The sequence below is a fragment of the Vicia villosa genome, linkage group LG1 (assembly GCF_029867415.1).
Source record: "Vicia villosa cultivar HV-30 ecotype Madison, WI linkage group LG1, Vvil1.0, whole genome shotgun sequence".
Classification (NCBI taxonomy): domain Eukaryota; kingdom Viridiplantae; phylum Streptophyta; class Magnoliopsida; order Fabales; family Fabaceae; genus Vicia; species Vicia villosa.
Genome location: NC_081180.1, coordinates 126,409,415 through 126,429,452, shown reverse-complemented (window position 1 = coordinate 126,429,452; position 20,038 = coordinate 126,409,415). Strand labels below are relative to the sequence as shown.

Here is a 20,038-nt window from a genome sequence, read left to right as displayed (position 1 = left end):
AATGTCATGACATTGTTGTGTGACAAGCTACTGCAATCAAGGTGCTCAAGGATTTAACTATGTCTACAGAAACAAGTCTTTGGTTCCAGTCGCCATTGTATCAGAAGTCTTGCGATAGGAAAATTTTGACACTCCTCTTACTGGTATGTCTGAGAAGCTGCAGGAAGTATTTTCATCATAACTTGAGGTGCAAGTTACATTGAGAACATGAGGGGTAATTTTGGAATTGCCCTACTGAAGAGTTATAGTAATAATTGCTTGGTAGGTTGGTCACCTATATGCCTTTATCTTGTGATATGTGCAACTCAAAAAAAAGCATTTTCAATGGCATAAGAATGTCATTTCAAATGTTGTAACATCTTCCAGCAGTCAAAACCTGGGAAAGAGAAAAAGTTGTTAAGAAACATGTATCTCTCCTACAATGAATGGTGCACTGTTACTAAGAATAATTTTATCTTCTTCCAAAAATGTTTTCTTTGACTGGAACATTGTTACATACAAGGTTTTCGTTACACTCTAGGTAACTCTCCTTGTATTTAAAGGATTTACAACCTCACCATCCTCACAAACTACGTTTCAACAATGAGCAAATCTTCCAAAAGTTTCTAGTGCTAAGGAGGATCATCTGCTGAAGTCCAATGAGGTTAAGGGCACTGATTCAAAGAAGGCTGGTTTTAACAATGCAACAGATGTTGGAACATCTACTAGAGCATCCAAGACAGGGAAAACATCTGTGACAGAAATGAAACCCCTAAAAAAGAATCATGTTTATCTATAAGAAAATATATAAAAAAAAAAGTGAAAAAGAAAAATACAAAAAAGTGAGTTTGTTTGTTTTAAAGTCTTTTATTTTTCTCGTTAGTTTTTGTCTCTTTGGGTCAAGTCTGTTTTTTCTGTTTCCATCCTTTCCCTTTCCTCATTTTCGGTTTTTGTTAGTCCAGTATGGGTGAGTCTTTTGTTTTTGTTTTTGTTTGAGTCAGTTGAGTCAAGCACCTAGTTGTTAAATTAGTTCTTTTTGTTTTTTTTCTTGAATCAATTCTTGTGTGTTTTGGTTTGTTATGTCAGTTCCTTTCTACTCATTTTTGTCAATTTTTGGCTAAAAAGCGGAAGAAATGTCAATGTGTCTAGTCTCTAAATTGAGGAATTCTACAATTTAGGGGGAGTGAGTCTTGAGTCTGTTTTTTTTTTTTGTGTTTCTATTTTTGCTTCTGCTGTCTACCACTTATATTTTAGTTGTGTCTGCAGTTGCACAATGTCGTGTAGGATGTTATGACATCCTGGTTGTGTCTTTTTTGTGTCTTGTGGTATGAGTTATGAGTGTGGTTGTGTCTTGTGCTCTGAGTTATGTGATCCTTCACATAAAAAGTTCAGGATGGTATATTGGAAATGTGTCTGAGGGGGAGCATATCTCATCTTCTTCCTCATGTACACTGTGTTGAGGGGGAATATCTCTTATCTTCTACCTCATGTACAAAGTTTACATGTTTAGCACGTAGCTTGTGTTTGTGTAACTGCGTTTGAATTGTATTATATTTGTGCAGTTTGGTCTTTGGTTGTTTTAGTCAAAATTTGCCAAAGGGGGAGATTGTTAGCTCCTTGATTTTGGGTTGGAAAAATTTCGCTAAAACAAGGTGCTTTAAATATGTTAAGCAAGATGTCATAACATCTTGATCTCTTGTTACAATTGAGTATGAGCTTACAAGGAAAAACCAGATGTCCTAAATGATGTCGTGACATTCTGTATCAGAAGATCAGCACAGGCTATTTGGAATCTTGGCATATTTGATTTGTTTTAAATTTATTCTATGATATTTCCTTTGGATATACTTCATTGATTTACGCAGGTCAGGAAGATATAATCTAGAACAAAGGAATCAAATCTCCACCAGAAATAAAGTTTCTAAATTTAGATAATTAAGACAATATTTATTTTCAAGATTCAATAAGATTTATCTAAAGATTTGTTGCAACTCTCAGCTTTTAGATCAAGTAAAATATTTCAAAGCCCATGGACTGCTGAAGACTGTTTAAAGGGATCCCTAGACCTAATGTAACCAAGTTTTTCACAATTGTAAAATTAGGGGAAGGTTAGAAAGCTTAGGTTTTGAGATTCTCTTATGTTTCAAGCCTCCCACGTATCTTTTGATACTGTGTGGTAGACTATATGTTGCTGGACTATTTGTCAAGCTATGTGTTCTCACTCAAAAGCCTTTAGGTAATGAGTTGAGTTTTTGTTCTCACTCTTAAAGTTTTTGGGTAATAGATAATAGAAACATTACATGAAAAGTAAAGGAATAAAGGTAAATAAATTAAATTGCAAAATAGCAATAAAATGAAAGCAAGAATCTAATATAAAATGCTCAGAGTTACAATGTAACCAAGCTTAAAGCTAAAAAGACTTAAGAAAATAATAAGTTTTGCAAGAATTTATAGTACAAAGTGATGACAAAGAAGGATTCTAAGGCCCCTATTTATACTTATTCAACGCCTAAGTCACTAATTATTTTCAATAATTTCGTGCTTAATGGATACTTAACACTAATCATGAAGAAAATGGGATTTACAAAAGCAAAAAACTCACAAAAATTGCCCGAAAACCAAAAGATCGTAATTGCTTGAGTGCTGACACAACCGTGTTAGGCAACACGGATTGGTCGTATCAGCTTCAACTTGCTTTTATGGATAGGGGACAAGGGGGAAACATGATGCATGTCATGGGAAACGGCCAAGTTATGTTGTCCTCTGAATTTTTGTATGGGAAGTATCCTGACTCGTGCGATCTTGAGCCTTTTCCATTTTGATTCACTTCATCAACCTCTTAATTCCTGAAACAAAGAAAGGAAACAAAAATGTATAAACACAAAATAAAAATTATAAAAAAAAAACATGAAAAGAAGGGAAACATACAAGAAACATGATACATTTAATGTTTATCAAATACCCCAAAACTTGAACCGTTTCTTAGAAAAAATTAGGATCAAGCAATTTTCTATTCTTTAAAAGCTCAAAAAGATAAAATCTATTGATACTCATATGTGGTTCGTTACTCTAATCGGCTAAGACTCAAGTTCCCCCATACTTACCAACACAAAAGGCATTACCGGAACACGAAACTATAAAACAAATACAGTCAACAGTTTCTTACTTTAATCACCTCTCTAGCTACACTTTGGACTTAAGTCTCTTATCGATTTTCTTCTCTTTTTTCCTTTTGACAATTAGTTTAAGACACTTTGAATTATGATAATCGATTGAGAATTTTATTGATTGAGAATTTTTGTTTTGACACCAAATGAGCAATATTTACTATCTTGTAAAATTGTTACATCAAAACACATGGTTTTGTCATTATCAAAAAGGGGGAGAATCTTAGAACAAGATTTGGTTATGCACTTTATCTTTAAGTTTTGATGATAACAACACATATATTTTATATGTAAACAATTTTGTTTCTAATGTTTTCTTGGGTGTGCAAATCAGAAGCTCTTTGTGATTCAGGACTGCTGTCTAAAGAATCATCAGATATGTTGTTGTCAGAAAGACTACTCTCTTCCATTTCTGAAGAAACATCAATAGTTTTGTAGAATACTGAATGTTAATCAGAAATAGAATCTCTTGTGTACTTCTCAATAAGATGTTGTTTCACAAACCTCAAGTATCTCTAGATCAGAAAACAAGTCTACATCAGATACAAGATATTGCTTCATAAGATCAGATGTCAAGATATGTTCGTCAAAAGAGTTGTTGCTTCTAACTTAGATGACATAGTCAAGATCACCTAATAAAGGTCAAGATCAGAAATGTGAATTAGTTGTCACAACTCTCTATTCAGATATCAAGACTTGTATTCAAAATAATTGTTGCTTTATATATCTGAAAACATTACATTATTCTATTTCTGAAAGACTCTGATACTATTCACGTAATGTTATATGATTTCTTTCTCACTCATCAAATCAGTTATCTTACTTTAGATACAGATTTGATCTAGGAGAAAAGTTTTTGCTATTATTTCTTAAAGACAAAGTTCTGTTCTTGATGGCTTTGATGTTTTCATGCTATCATAACAAAGTAGTTTCTGAACTACTCATCATATAAATCATCAGTAGAGAAAAAATAAAGTGTTGAATACATGTATACTTGAAGTGTGTGGAATTCGTTGTTGTATATTGTTATACTTTGCTTATTATTATATGTTTCCTATAATGATATGAATTCTCACCCTTCTGTTGAAATGATATTTTGTACGACATCACTTAGGTACTGAAGAGTAAAGGTGATCGTTTTGCAGGGATCTAGTCGATGAGCTACTTCCTTAGTTTATAGTTTTCTTAGGTAGAGAACTCATGCTCTAATTATGTAACACATGAGGTTTATGTTTGATTTCATATTTATGTTCAAGAGATATTGTTATGCTCTCTTTATGATTTTGAACATGTTGGATTATGTGATGTGACCTTAGTGCCTAATTGCTTTGATGCATGAATTACTTCATGTTATGAGATATTATTATGGTATCATTTTATTATTCCATTGTGATGTGCATATGAAATATGATATTCATATGTGTGTTGCGAACAAGACCAGATGCATTATGTTGTTTTTTTGTATTTTTATTTTGTTGAATTGTATTCCAAATACATGTGACGCACTCTTTGATATACATGTTTTACTCTTATTATGCAATATATTTGTCGTGGGGTTAGAGGGTGTTACAGAGGTTGCCCGTGGGAGCGAAGGTATTGACGTTTTCGTCGAGTTGGCTGACCATGATGGTCGGTAGATTTTGGAATTTTTTGCTTTGGTCTGTTTCAGGAAAAGACGAGGAAGCAAAGGGTTCCCCCAGACGGCACCACTGATCTTACCGGGATCAGAAGAATCTTCAGTGGCCTGGAACACTTGAGTTTGTGGTCCGTGTAAAGAAATGGGGGTTGAACCTGCAAGACACTTTGATGCCAAAGTGAGGTTGATAGTGAATAGAGCAAGTACGAAGTTAAGAATGAAGTTAGAATACCTGACCCTCTTATGAAAGAGGGTATTTATAGTGCCCCCACCGTCGAGCCAAGATCTTCTGTTTTGGACTGGATTTTTAGGCCCAAATCAGAAGACTACAAGGATCCTACGTGAATAAGGCAAGACCAGTGTGTGATCTTCGTTCTGGGTCAACCGCCTGTGATCCTCGAGAAAGAGGATAAAGAATGAAAAGAAAGAAAAGAAAGAAGAGAAAGAAGAGAAAGAATATTACTACAAGATGCTACCCAAACACTTATCATATACATCTTTGTAGAATCATGTAAAAGCAAGGGTTGTTGCTCATAATCTTTCTTAACACTTTTGTGTTATATTTGTACTTAAACATTTGTGTAATCAGCTTAATAGAAGCAATCATGTAAACACAAACTTTAAGCAAAAGTTAGTTGTTTGTTCCTTTAGTGACTAGTCTTAGTCTGTATACTCAAGAAGATCGGAATGTGACTTGGGAACTCGAGAGTAAGATGAGGGAGTTGTATCCTAAGATGTTTGTTTGAGGTAATTTTCGAGGACAAAAATCTTTTAAGTGGGGGAGAGTTGTAACATCCCGATTTTTTTAGTTATTTTATTATTTGTTTATTTTATTAATCATTATGTGATATGATAATTAATTGAATTGTGTGAATTATGAATATATGTGACATATATGTGTTTTGGGTTAGTAAGTGTGAAAATGATAAAATAGTTTATTTGGGTCTAATATTGTGTTAGAATGAGAAATAGTGGAGGTGATAATTAGTAAGCCCATTAGATGATATTTTGTTAGAGAGAGTTTAACAAAACAAGACAGAATTAGAGAGATAGTAAAAAAACAAGAAAAGAGGAAAAGAGAAAAAGATGAGAGAAAGAGAAAAGAGGAGGCAACCCTAGAAGGAAGAACCTAAGGTAAGTGTGGGTTTTCCTTGATTCATGGTTATATATAATGATATGCAAAGGGTAGTGACATGAGATTAGGGATTTTGTTCTTTATTTCATAGATTTGACATGATAGGGTTTAAGTGTGAAGTGATGAAATTGATGTTTTGAAATCATGTTTTTATGTTGCTATATGATGCTATATGTTAGATACATGTTAGAATACATTAAATCCATGATTAATTTTTACTTGGATGGAATTTATTGGAGAAATTTGTGTGAGACAGAATGTTGTCTGTAGCAGATTTTTCTGCAGAATCGCGTGCGCGCTTAGTGCAACAGACCGGGGCTTAGCACGGTCTAGAAGAAAATTTTTTATATTTTTGAAAATTGATTTGGGTCTTGTATGCTTATAATTTATCATAAATTGTGGTGAATTTTCCATAATTTTCTGAAATTGTATGGATGGCTTTTGAGGCAATTCTTGGTAAAAACATAATACTTGAATTTTGTATGTATGTATGTATGTATGTATGTATGTATGTACGTATGTACGTATGTACGTATGTACGTATGTACGTATGTACGTATGTACGTATGTACGTATGTACGTATGTACGTATGTACGTATGTACGTATGTACGTATGTACGTATGTATGTATGTATGTATGTATGTATGTTGAGAATAGAAATTTAGTGAGATTAAAGTTGTGAACCTTGTTTGTTACATGTTAATTCTGGTGTGATAATTTGGTGGTTGTTGTGAAGATGTTTTCATGTGTGATGGATAACATGGATATGTGTATGTTTGTGCAAATATGAGGTGAGTTTATAAGTGATGAATGGTGGGATATATGCTTGTATAATTAAGATTGGGAGAATGTTCTTAATTGCATATAGTTGTCGATAATTCCAGATGCATTCATTTATCAGGTGAGAAAGAGGCAATGTTCATTTGTTTCGTGGGAAACTAGTGACTTGTTCCAAACTGTGAAGATGGGTTTGAAGTCTAGAGGACAAACTTATTTTTGGTGGTTAATTGTCTGAGAGAGAGATGCGGGGAATCCGTTAAGGATAACATTGGTACCACATGCATATGCATTGAGTCGCATTGGAGTCACATGTGTCGATGTGAATTAAATTGTTTTGTTTATGTGCTAATTGTGTTAATTGGTACTTTTTTGATAATTGTGATTGGATTACTTGATAACTTGAATCAATTGAGCTATATCGCGTTTGTGAACTTATAATATGTATTTATAAAGTGTTGAATACATGTATACTTGAAGTGTGTGGAATTCGTTGTTGTATATTGTTATACTTTGCTTATTATTATATGTTTCCTATAATGATATGAATTCTCACCCTTCTGTTGAAATGATATTTTGTACGACATCACTTAGGTACTGAAGAGTAAAGGTGATCGTTTTGCAGGGATCTAGTCGATGAGCTACTTCCTTAGTTTATAGTTTTCTTAGGTAGAGAACTCATGCTCTAATTATGTAACACATGAGGTTTATGTTTGATTTCATATTTATGTTCAAGAGATATTGTTATGCTCTCTTTATGATTTTGAACATGTTGGATTATGTGATGTGACCTTAGTGCCTAATTGCTTTGATGCATGAATTACTTCATGTTATGAGATATTATTATGGTATCATTTTATTATTCCATTGTGATGTGCATATGAAATATGATATTCATATGTGTGTTGCGAACAAGACCAGATGCATTATGTTGTTTTTTTGTATTTTTATTTTGTTGAATTGTATTCCAAATACATGTGACGCACTCTTTGATATGCATGTTTTACTCTTATTATGCAATATATTTGTCGTGGGGTTAGAGGGTGTTACAGAGGTTGCCCGTGGGAGCGAAGGTATTGACGTTTTCGTCGAGTTGGCTGACCATGATGGTCGGTAGATTTTGGAATTTTTTGCTTTGGTCTGTTTCAGGAAAAGACGAGGAAGCAAAGGGTTCCCCCAGACGGCACCACTGATCTTACCGGGATCAGAAGAATCTTCAGTGGCCTGGAACACTTGAGTTTGTGGTCCGTGTAAAGAAATGGGGGTTGAACCTGCAAGACACTTCGATGCCAAAGTGAGGTTGATAGTGAATAGAGCAAGTACGAAGTTAAGAATGAAGTTAGAATACCTGACCCTCTTATGAAAGAGGGTATTTATAGTGCCCCCACCGTCGAGCCAAGATCTTCTGTTTTGGACTGGATTCTTAGGCCCAAATCAGAAGACTACAAGGATCCTACGTGAATAAGGCAAGACCAGTGTGTGATCTTCGTCCTGGGTCAACCGCCTGTGATCCTCGAATGGTGGAAGGCCAGTTTTTCCGGAAGACAGTTGGCAACGTGTCCTTAGAGAAGCACGTGGGTGAGAAGCTCCCCGACGGTGGGCCAGCCACATGCCCAGTCCAACATATATATATATATATATATATATATATATATATATATATATATATATATATATATATATATATATATATATATATATATATATATATATATATATATATATATATATATATATCATTTAATTTAAAAATCACTATCTTTCATTTAATTTTTATGTTATTTTTATCTTCTAAAAATGAAAAGAAGAAAAAACTGAAGAGTCAACTTATGACATATTTGTTTCAGCATTTTTTAAAAAAATAATTTTTATAGTGTTATATATTTTTGTTTAAAAAAATTACAATTTTTTTTATAAATTCTTCAAATAAAAATTTCGTTTAAATAGTTATTTTTAAAATGTTATTTTATGTATTTCATCATTTTATTGAAAAACAAGTGAATATCAAAATTTTAAAAAAATTATTTTATTTTGAAGCTATTTAAAATAATTTTTTTAAAAAATAATTTTTTAAATACAATTTTAAAAAAAAAATTGGAATTTCGACTATGTTTTGATTTCTTTTTTTTTTTTTTTGATGAAGACTATGTTTTGATTTCAATAATGTATATTTATATCATAAGTTGTCAAAATTAATCTTTGAATTTTGAAAAAAATAAATTATAAAAAACTTGTAAAATTTTGAACTATATTTTTATAAAAATCATTTTTGAAAATATAAATAAAAATTTTATTTTTTTAAAGCTAAAACAAACATGTTCTTAATCTCAAAGAAAAACACTTGATTGAAATTACAAATTTTTGTTTTTGAAATTTTGAATATTGTTATTGATGATGTAGGAATTCTTTAAATTTTTTTATTAGGAATTTTTTAATTATTGAAACAGAACTTTCAAATTATTTGAGATGATTCTGTTCACTGATAATATTTTTAAAATATTACAAATTTTATTAGATTTTATTTAACAATAAACGTGATAATTGACAAATTTTAATCTCTATTTTGTGCGTCTTAAAGGCTATTTTGCAAACAATATTGAAAAATAATAATGCATTTGATAATCGCAAACACAAATATTTGAACGCTAAAACAATGAACTGAATTGCATGACCTTAGACATCTCATGATTAAAATTTTATAGGAAGCAAAAGTGAGAATTATATTTAATCCAAATTATTATAGTTGAGTAATCATATTTTCCAGCCATGAATCACTCCTGATTGGAAGGGGAGAATGGATAAAAAAATGAATAGGAATTCAATTAACTGATAAAGCAGCAACATGCATGGCTGATTGATCTGTCTGTTTCCCACAAAGGAACTGAACACCCCCCCTTTATTTATCCGCTGATCACGGCCTCATTGATGATTACACTACATCTCGTGAGCTTAACTAAACTGTAATATTTTTTACAATTGAAAATGAAAATGACATACTTCTCTTTACTTTTTTTTTCCTAAACAAAAGGATTTGCATTAAAAACAAGCATACGGGGGTGTTTAACCCAAATATGACAGGAAAGTGAACCAAACGAAGCCCACAAACAAAATCAACTACTAAATAGAAAAGGTTAACAATGGTCATCGGCCTTTTGGATATAACACCTAGCCTATTTCACGAAAGCGTTTTAGAAAATATTAGAAAGATTTTAAGTTTTTTATTGGTTAAAAATAGAGCAATAAAATAGTTTATATAGAGTATCGCCCCTCAACTTACAAGTCAGTTTTGTAAAGATGAATTAGATCAAACTCGAATATGGTATCAGAGCATATCGATTGGACATTGAGTCACTCACTGTTTAAATCCACGCACCAAACTCAAAAGAGTGTTGAGCGTGAGGGGGTGTATTGGGAAGATTCAAAGTCCCACATTGATTAGAGATAGAGCATTGAAAGGATTTATATAAAGTGATACCCTTAACCTTACAAGTCAGTTTTGTAAGGATGAACTAGGTCAAACTCTAATAAAAAGTTTCACGATTTCAAGATCTCCTTTGCATATGCCTTTGAAAAGAACTTCATTCTTCATGAGCCAAATCGGCCAAGTAATAGACAGGCAAAATAAAAGCCTCAATTTCTTAATGATCCTATCTTTCGTCTGCATGTTAAAGTCCAACAAGTGGTCCACCATCGAGACATCACATGATAACCTATTCAAACGAAGCCAACTATGCATACCCTACCAAATAAAAACCACAACAGGACAAATTAAGGAGAAATAGATGAAGATGAGATTCCTCAAGCCCCAAACAGAGTGGGCACACTAGATTATGTTGACCCGATAAAACACCACACTTTAGTAACTTGTCCCTTGTTTGTAGCTTGTTGAGAAGCAATCTCCGACGATTATTTGAATGTTGCTGAGAACATTAGTGGACCACAACAGCTTCAAGGCATCAGCCTTGTTATCTTCCAAGAGAGAGCCAATAGAATGGATGTCCACCAAAGCAGCATAGGTCGATTTTACTAAAAAAAAACAAAAGCATCTCACCACTAAACAAAGGAATCGTCTGAGTCCGGATTGGGACACACATTAATAAGAATGTCACCTAGCTCCTCGCAAGCGCTACCTGCAAAACCAGAGTTCAGGATAGCTACACTACCAATATTTCAATCCCACAGACCATGTAACTAGTAACCTGCTTCATTTTAAGTCTAGTGAATTGGGCCGCTTCGAAGAGTTCTGGAAATAAATGCTTCAAAGGAACAATACCGCATCACCTTTTATTCCATAAATCAATCTCTGAACCTCTTCCCAGTTTGCAAGATATATTGTCTCCAAACCAACTTGTGTATTCCCTAAAAAAATTGATAGAAAGCCTAAGATCACGCCACCACATTGACTATTTTTACAACTTACACTCTCAAAATGATTAAGAACCAATGCTTTAATGTCACCATATCTGAATTGTAACAAGGAGTGCCAAATTAAATTCGTGTGAAAAAAGAAATCTCCAGGCCCATTTACCAAGCAACGCCAAATTGAAAGACTCATTTTTTTTATTCTTAGACCACCCCCTCTAGCTTAAGTTTACAAGTGGAGGCCCAAGAAACCTAATTGAATCGTTTCTTATTCTCCACCCCACTCCAAAAGAACGCACACTGAATTCTAATGATCTCTTAAATAACACCATTTGGGGCTTTAGAAAAATAAGAAGAATAAGAAGAAGAAGAAGAAGAAGAGAGGTATTTAGTTCAAGACAACATTTATGAAGTTTACTCGACCACCGAGGGAGACATTCTTACCTTTCAATGCAACCATTTTATTACGAAGCTTCAAAAGGACTGGATCCTGAAATTCTGGCACTTTACAATAGATGTCAAGATTGATACCCTAACATCAAAAACAATGTTAAGACAGATGTTTAGAAATCATTTGTCTGACATAACAAATTTTATCAAACTATGAAGTATGCAGAAGTAAATTGCAGAAGGTAAAATACACAGTCAATTGTTAACACAGTTCGGTGTAACTCACCTACTCTAGGGGCTACCAAGTCAGAAAGGAAATTCACTATGATAGTATTAGTTCAAAGCTAAACAACCCTAGTTTACAACTTATCGCCTAATCACTACCTTGTGCAACTTCTACGCAGGACACTCCTAGATATGAGATCCCCCTCTCACTTACAATCACCTCAGTGATAAAACCAGTCACAAACCAGTGACAATATCAAAAGTACCAAATAGTATACTACACTTCAAATACAAACAACTCATATTTGCTTAAAAGCTTTTTACTGAGAACACTAACTTGACACACAATCTGCTCTTTGCTTAAAAGCTTATGAGTGATTGGCAAGTAACAATCAATCTACCTCAATGTATCAAAAGATACAAGGGTGGCTTACAAAAACACAAGACACTCTCAAAACCTAAGACTCTAAACTTCCTCTAATTTTACAAAATTGTGAAATCTATGAAAAACATTAGGATTAGGTTTCTCTTTAAGTACTCCTCAGTTGTCCACGGGCTTCGTATTCTTCACCCAAATATTTTTTTATCCACAAGCTGAGGGCTGCATCAAATATGTAGAAAATCTCCTTGAATCTTGGAACAAAACATCACAAGTTTCCTAAATTGTCTCAATATCTAATCTTAAAAACTTATGCACAGTTGGAGATTTAAATCAATTGTTTTAAATAAAATATCCTTGACCTGTGCAAATAAGTAACTCAGATTTGCTTAAAAGCTTTTTACTGAGAACACTAACTTGACACACAATCTGCTCTTTGCTTAAAAGCTTATGAGTGATTGGCAAGTAACAATCAATCTACCTCAATGTATCAAAAGATACAAGGGTGGCTTACAAAAACACAAGACACTCTTAAAACCTAAGACTCTAAACTTCCTCTAATTTTACAAAATTGTGAAAGCTATGAAAAACATTAGGATTAGGTTTCTCTTTAAGTACTCCTCAGTTATCCACGGGCTTCGTATTCTTCACCCAAATATTTTTTGATCCACAAGCCGAGGGCTGCATTAAATATGTAGAAAATCTCCTTGAATCTTGGAACAAAACATCACAAGTTTCCTAAATTGTCTCATTATCCAATCTTAGAAACTTATGCACAGTTGGAGATTTAAATCAATTGTTTTAAATAAAATATCCTTGACTTGTGCAAATAAGTGAGATATATCCACATATAATCTCATAAAATCAAATCAAATTTGTCAACAAAAAAAAATAACAGCAGTTTAGTGCCTGTTATGACAGTTGCTCAGGATGTCACAACATCTTGTCTACCCACCCAACAAAGTTGATGGTAGCACATTAAACAATTGAAAAGGTTTTGATTATGCAAGATTGATTCGAGATCCATTAATTAATTGAATTTATGGATTCTCAGATAGTCTTTGTATTACTACTAATATTAACGCAGAGTCGAAGGCTATTCTTGAAGCTACTTGAAATAAAGACTTCATAAGAGTCATGCGTGAATAGGATTACAAAACTGCTTTTGCATTGATTGAATATGGTGTGCTTCCCACACATCTGTATGCTCCCATAATCATTTGCCTTTGTAGTTTCATAGAATATCCTTGGACACTTTCTTTCCATTGTCCTTTTAAGGAAAAGGAATATGTGTGCATACCTGCCAGCTAAATTTTGCTTGGGTTAGGACGATTACAAGAATGTTAGATTCAAGGCCCAATTCTTTTATTTAACTCTTGATAGAGGATGCTATATGAGTTATTTTCCTTGTCCTTAGTCTTTCTTTTTTTTCTCTTTTTTTTCCTTAGCATAAAAAAATTAGTTATCTAAAATCAAATTAAACCTCACGTAATTTCATATTAAAATAGAAAAAAGTTCCACAAAATTAGTGAAATGGTGTAAATTTCATCTTTTTAAAAAGTAATCTGTAAAATGTCACGGATTCAAATTCGCGTCTCTGTAATCAGATATATCTGCACAACTATCAACAAAGCCAAATTAACGAGACTGAACAATATCTAATTACTTTTTCAGACAAAAGTGAAGCACTAACATACCTATTTTGCAAAATATTAAAACAAAATTCAGTCAAATCATTTCTTATACCAAAAATAGAATTCACTATATACATGATATCTAAAATATCCAAATCAGCTAAAAATTCTAAACTTTAAAGTTGACCTAAATTATTTAACTCGCAAGATCTTCTTCATCATCAAAATTATGAAGCTCTTTTAAGTACTAAATTCTCCCCTTTTATCCACATTCACACACAAAAATTGGTTAGGATGTATTATGAGCAAAATCTACATAGATTCTTTGCGGTTAGAAAATTCATGCATTAAGAAGTTAGCATATTAATAGCTAAATCAATTTCAACCACTCGTATAATATATTTAGTAGTTGGAGCTAACTTCAGCATAATAAGATTGTTTCAAATTTAAATCACATATATAATGTAACCACTCAAATAAAACAAAATTCGGGTCACATACATTTTTGTTCAATTAAGTGTGATTCAATTTGGATGTGTGGTTCCATTCAATTTTATGGGATTTTTTTAATGGTCTTAAAAATGTGTTAGGGAGGATATTAGTAGTAGCCTTCTTCAAAATTGTTAGAACCACTTGGGCACTATTGAATTTATATGAACAATTTTATTTCTTCTATCCAATAATGGTAGAAACACCTAACTTTTGGAATATATTAGCAAACAAACAATACTTATGTCATCTTACCACCCAACTAGAGAAACACCAACATGTAATCATCTTATAGTTGTCTGAACTAGTGTCCTTAAGATACTGATTAGTTAGTGCATATCTGATATACTCTATTAAATACATCAAATTTTTAATGTAGTATATACTTGCCTTTGTTTAGAACATTTCATGTCAAAAACAAAATCTATATGAGATTGGCATCTGAATTTGCAGCTGTATGTTTTTCAAGAAATCACCATTGTCAGCAACAATCATTGTTTACACCTGTGCCATGATTTGCATGACAGAATCATAAAACTATTAGATTTGGCTGTGAAAGAGAATAAAAGATCTACAAATGTTTGAATTCACAGTGAGATTGCCAGAATCACGGCGAGACACTGCAATTTTGACAAAAACTACACTTTGGAGCTTCAACAAAATCAGTGTCCCGTTATCTTTGCCAAACCGCCGATCGATCCAAACATAAACTAACAAAGTAGAGCAGCAAGGCCGCCCTCTTTAAACTTAGATCTCGATCCAATGGTCAGTGATGCACCGAATGCGTGCATTAGTGACTACAGTGATAATATATCCTCTATTTTAGGACATTACTAGTTTGCACCTAAATTACATATTTGATAACTCAAATTTTCAATACAAAAAGTTTCGAATATATGATACGACAGAACTAAGGATATAGAGGATATGTTCATTACTACTAATTCTAACAAAAGAATATCCCAAGAATGAAGAAGCAGCACTTGAATAACACATAAAACAAACACTTAACCATTTAGTTTTTGTAATATGAATCATGAAATTAACACTTGAAGATAAATATACAACCATTGGTGATGAAAAATTCTAAGATCTGTTCAAATGCACAGAGAAATTAAAGGTATAAGGGTTGAAACAATACAAACAAAAGTTCTCATCTTTGATAAATCAATCAATCCCAACTCATTAAAAGTTCTGTTAGTACGCAACCGATGACGCCGAAACAACGCAACTCTACTCGTTCTTCCAAGCATACAAAACATGAGAGAAACCAAGACCTTGTGGCAATTTGGACTCAGAAAACCTCTGAGAGAAAGACCACTGCAAAACATTCGCATCCGAAACAGGTTGAGCATTCCAAATCTTATCATGAGACAAACATGTTCTAAACATGAAAACAGCATTTCCAATAGAACTACCAAAAAGCCAATTATAAACATCCCAATAAACCTCAACTTCAAATCCATCCACAAGTATAGTATAGTTTCCTCTAAACTTCCACTTCAACCTCTTCACCTGCATCACAGTCTTACTATCTAACCGAATTATCAGACAAGGATCCTTAGCAGTGGAAGTATCACACTCAATAACAAGATCATGAACTTTACCATTATCACAAAACACAACCTTGTTACCAAACAACTTCTTACCAAAAACATGTTCCTTCTTAGCAACAAAAACAGCTTTCAAAGGTAAAGGAACAGCATTAGATTTCTTAAAAGCTTCCTTCCTCAAATCACCAAGAAGAAGCACCATTTGTTTATCAACAACTACTCCTACAAAAAAACCCTCCAATGGTTCTGGCCCAACACCAAATCTAGCTGAAGAAAGATCCCAATACACATCAATCTTACAACAATAAGCTTCCAAACTCTTACAACCCTTCCTCTTGGAAAAAACCCAAGGCTTTATATCAACTTTACACAAACACTGATTATTTGAAGAATCATCAATCCCAACACTAAACCCTTGACCCATTAAACTTTTACTCCATGTGATTGTAATTAAGCAAGATCTACCTCTAATTGAACATTGGTAGACACAAATCACAAGATTCTGAGCTGTTTTGCTTGAATTTGAAGAGGATGAATCTGAAACCTGAACTGCATTTTCCCCAAAACAAGATGGGAAATCCTTCATTTTTTTTTCTCTTCAATTTTCAAACTTTATGATGGAATTACCAAATTGAAAGAAAAGGGTCACCGAAAAAAGTGGTATCTGAGGCAAAGACAGAGAAATGGCAGAGAGGTGAAAAACAGAGTATTCACCTGTTTCAAGGCATGTGAGAGAGTTTAGAAGAGATTTGAACCCCACTGGTGAGTGAATCTAGAGAGAGGAGCGTGGAAAGTTGAAGACAAAATTGAAGGAAATGGAATGTAAGAGAGTAAAACAAGGTTACAGAGAAGCAGACAAAAAAGTATAGTTCTTTCACACTTTCACTGTCAATCACTCTGTTTTTTTTTTTTTTTCTAATAACAAATCTCAAAATTTTATTTTTATTTTAATAAAATAAAGTGTGTAATTTTATAATGTATTTTGATGATGAATTGTGAAGGGAGAGATGGGAAATGAGATGGTGACAGATCAGGGAAAGAGAAAGGAGACAATAGGGAAGAGAATGGAAACTGGGTATGATGCTGTAAAGGCTGAATTGTGAGGGTTACTCAACACTTATTAAAGGTAAGGTTTGAGATGGAATAAGAAAAAGCATCTTTTTTTAATTTCTATTGCTATGTCATAATACAATGCCATAAAAATGATTTAGGATGTGTTTTGATTTAAAAATTAAACATACTTTTCACTCTTTAAATATATCAAATATGATATTCTTAGAAAAATCGTATTAGAATTTGAAACAGAGAAATTTCGAATAAGAAATCGTGTGTTCCTCAAATATATACAAGCTTGTCTTACGATAAAAAAAGGCAAACATCATCAATAAGAAATAAATGAATCATAAGGTAATATCTAAGGATATAGCATGATATCTTATTGATGATCTGTATTGGTCTAACCCATCAATAAAAAATAGTAAGCGAGACATATATGTGTGGACTTGAATGAAGTTGTTCTATTGGTGGAACCAAGGGCTGAAAATTGAATATTTTATTATTGAACAGGCAGTTCTCACAGCAGCTTCAAGTGGTCAAGCATGAAAAAACATATTCCAACAACCAAAATATTTTCATATCATTTGTCTTTGACACTTTTGATTTCTTAGCACTAGAGGCAGTGGTTCGTTTATAGATAGTCTAAAGGCTCATGCATAAGAGTGTTGTTTTCTAGCTCAATGGATGTAATTTTTAAGATGATTGATTTTGTTATGCAAAAAAAGAGTAATGCATAACTTTGTTGTCTGTTTATCATCTATTTATGTATAATCTCTACTGTCTAATGTGTATTATATATAATAAAGTTACATATAAATAACAGGCAAATAGACAACAAATTGTGCTGCTACCCCTTTTTGAATGACAAAACTATTCTTTTTTTTGTTAAGTTACATTCACTATTCTATGAGAGACAACATTGTTATGCATGACTCTGTTCATTCACTACCCCTTTTGATTTTCTGGTGCTAGAAAATCAAAAGTGTCAAAGCCAAATGATATGAAAGCATGTTGGTTGTCGAATACGCTTTCTCATGTGTTTGTCACTTTACTTGAAACGACTTTGAGAGTTGTATATCCCACATTAAAACCTGTAGTCCTCAAATCCACCAGAGGAGAAATCTCAGTCAAGTCTACACATGCATGTTTCCCTCCTACCCAACCAAACAACAAAACATCTGCTGGCCTAAATTTCAATGTCCTCTCATTTGGATCAGTAAAGAAATTTACATGTGTCTCTTTCAACACAGATACTTCGGCATACCAAAATATATTAAATAAGACATCTTTAACAAAGTCACGTCGGTATTTGAATCTTAGAAACTCCTTAAAAATTATTGTTTAATCCATCGTAACTTTTAAGAATATACAACTTATAACATTAGCATTAGCATGGACGTATAGTGGCGGTGACTTTGATGAAAAAGCAAGCACGCACCAAATTACGATGGAAAACAACATCTTGATGTAATAAAATGTCAAAATAATATTTGGAGCTTTTGAGTGACGTAGCTTTTCAACATGATTTTGAGTAAATTTGTGAGTATCGAAACACATACATATTGTGTGTTTGATTCTACGATAAAAAAAATTGATTTTAAATGAATTGATTTTAATTAAAAATAAATTAAATATAAAATAATTTATATTAAGATAATATACAAAATCTGAATTGAACAAGATATTACAATATAAAAAACACATTTAAACTCAAAATATATAAATTCTAACTTATAATAGAATCATTTCTAAAAAGTACAATCAATTCTACTTAAAAGTTTATCCATCTACAAAATATTTTACATGTGAAACAAGATATACATAAATTACTTCACTTGGTAAGGTTTTAACTTGAATTCAAATTTTGTTAATAGATAGTAACATGTTAGTATTTCTATAAAAAATAAAATAAAAACCTTTCATGATCACTAAATTTCGAGATTCTCGACCAAAATTTTTATTTTGATTAATAAATGAGATGACATCCAACCAAATATATATATATATATATATATATATATATATATATATATATATATATATATATATATATATATATATATATATATGAATTTAAATTCAAAATAAAATTCCAATTAAACAAAAAAAAAACATAATGTGACAAGCACTGATGAACAACTCGAGAGAGGATAAGTCGTTTTAATTTATGTAGGAGTGTACTTCATGGTAGTTTTTTTAATAGATAATAAATAGTATATTATACAGATGGAAAAGTGAAGGTTGAATAAATCAATATTCCCTTGATATGCATGTATTTAAAGAAAAGGAGTGGGGAGGGGATGAAGTGGGACCCACAAAAGTGGTTTGAAAATGCAAGCACGTTGTCCATCAGACAGCTAGGCGAACAATAACATACGTCCTCACCGCACAGGTCAGAATAACGATGTCTTGCTAATTTAGGACAGAGAGTACTAGTAGCAGTAAACCATCATTTTGTTCTTCATATCAAATTCAATCCTTCACTTATGATTTTACGGTACACTTGGAAATAGACCCTTAGATTAAAAAAGAAACCTTGCTAGGTCAAGTCATTTGCACGATAATATTTTTTTTTAAAAGATGGCCTAATGAAAAAGAGAGAAAATAGAAAAAAGTAGTAACAAGGAAGTTTAATTAATTTAGAGAATATGACATCAATTTTATAATTAACTAAAATGGTTTGGATTTTATCAGGACACATATGTCTCGTAAGCACATCTATTGGATTCTCTCTAAGTTGCTTGCTTGCAAACAGGTTAAAGAAGGTTTTGCACTCTTTGATTTTTAATTCTCAATTTGCTTTCTTAAGTCAAACACAATTGCAGGATGGTGTTCTTATTTTGAATGAAGATGTGGAATTCACAAAGAAAAAGAAGAAATCTTGTTTGTTGGTGAAAGTGGGCTTTCATAAAGATTATGATTGCATTTTGTGGAGTTATTTGAAGTTTGTTTTGGAGGGAATGGTTTTGGCAGCACTGGACTCAAGTGGTTAGACGTATTGGTATTCACGAGTTTGATGTCCATTTTGGTTAATGGGGGGAGTCTTACTGAAGATTTCGAAGTTTTCGAACTTGTGTCAGACATGTGTGTGAATCTCGCTAAAAGTAAGATAATTGGCTTAAATATGGAGGAGGTCTTCATTCTAGATGAGTCAACGTTTCTTTCTAGTAGTATTGGTTCAGATCCTTTCTATTTTCTTGGGATCAAGTAGGAGTTAACCCTAGGAGGAAGGAGGCGTAAAATTCAATGTTGTT

At 32.6% G+C, this 20,038-nt stretch overlaps 1 protein-coding gene across 1 annotated transcript; it reads right to left on the bottom strand.

Annotated features, from left to right (window-relative positions):
- Positions 1 to 14,528: 14,528 nt before the first annotated feature.
- Positions 14,529 to 16,795, bottom strand: LOC131616468 (uncharacterized). Its single transcript, XM_058887806.1, has one exon. The coding sequence runs from the start codon at positions 16,312 to 16,314 to the stop codon at positions 15,409 to 15,411; it is 906 nt and encodes a 301-aa protein (XP_058743789.1). The 5' UTR covers positions 16,315 to 16,795; the 3' UTR covers positions 14,529 to 15,408.
- Positions 16,796 to 20,038: the final 3,243 nt, after the last annotated feature.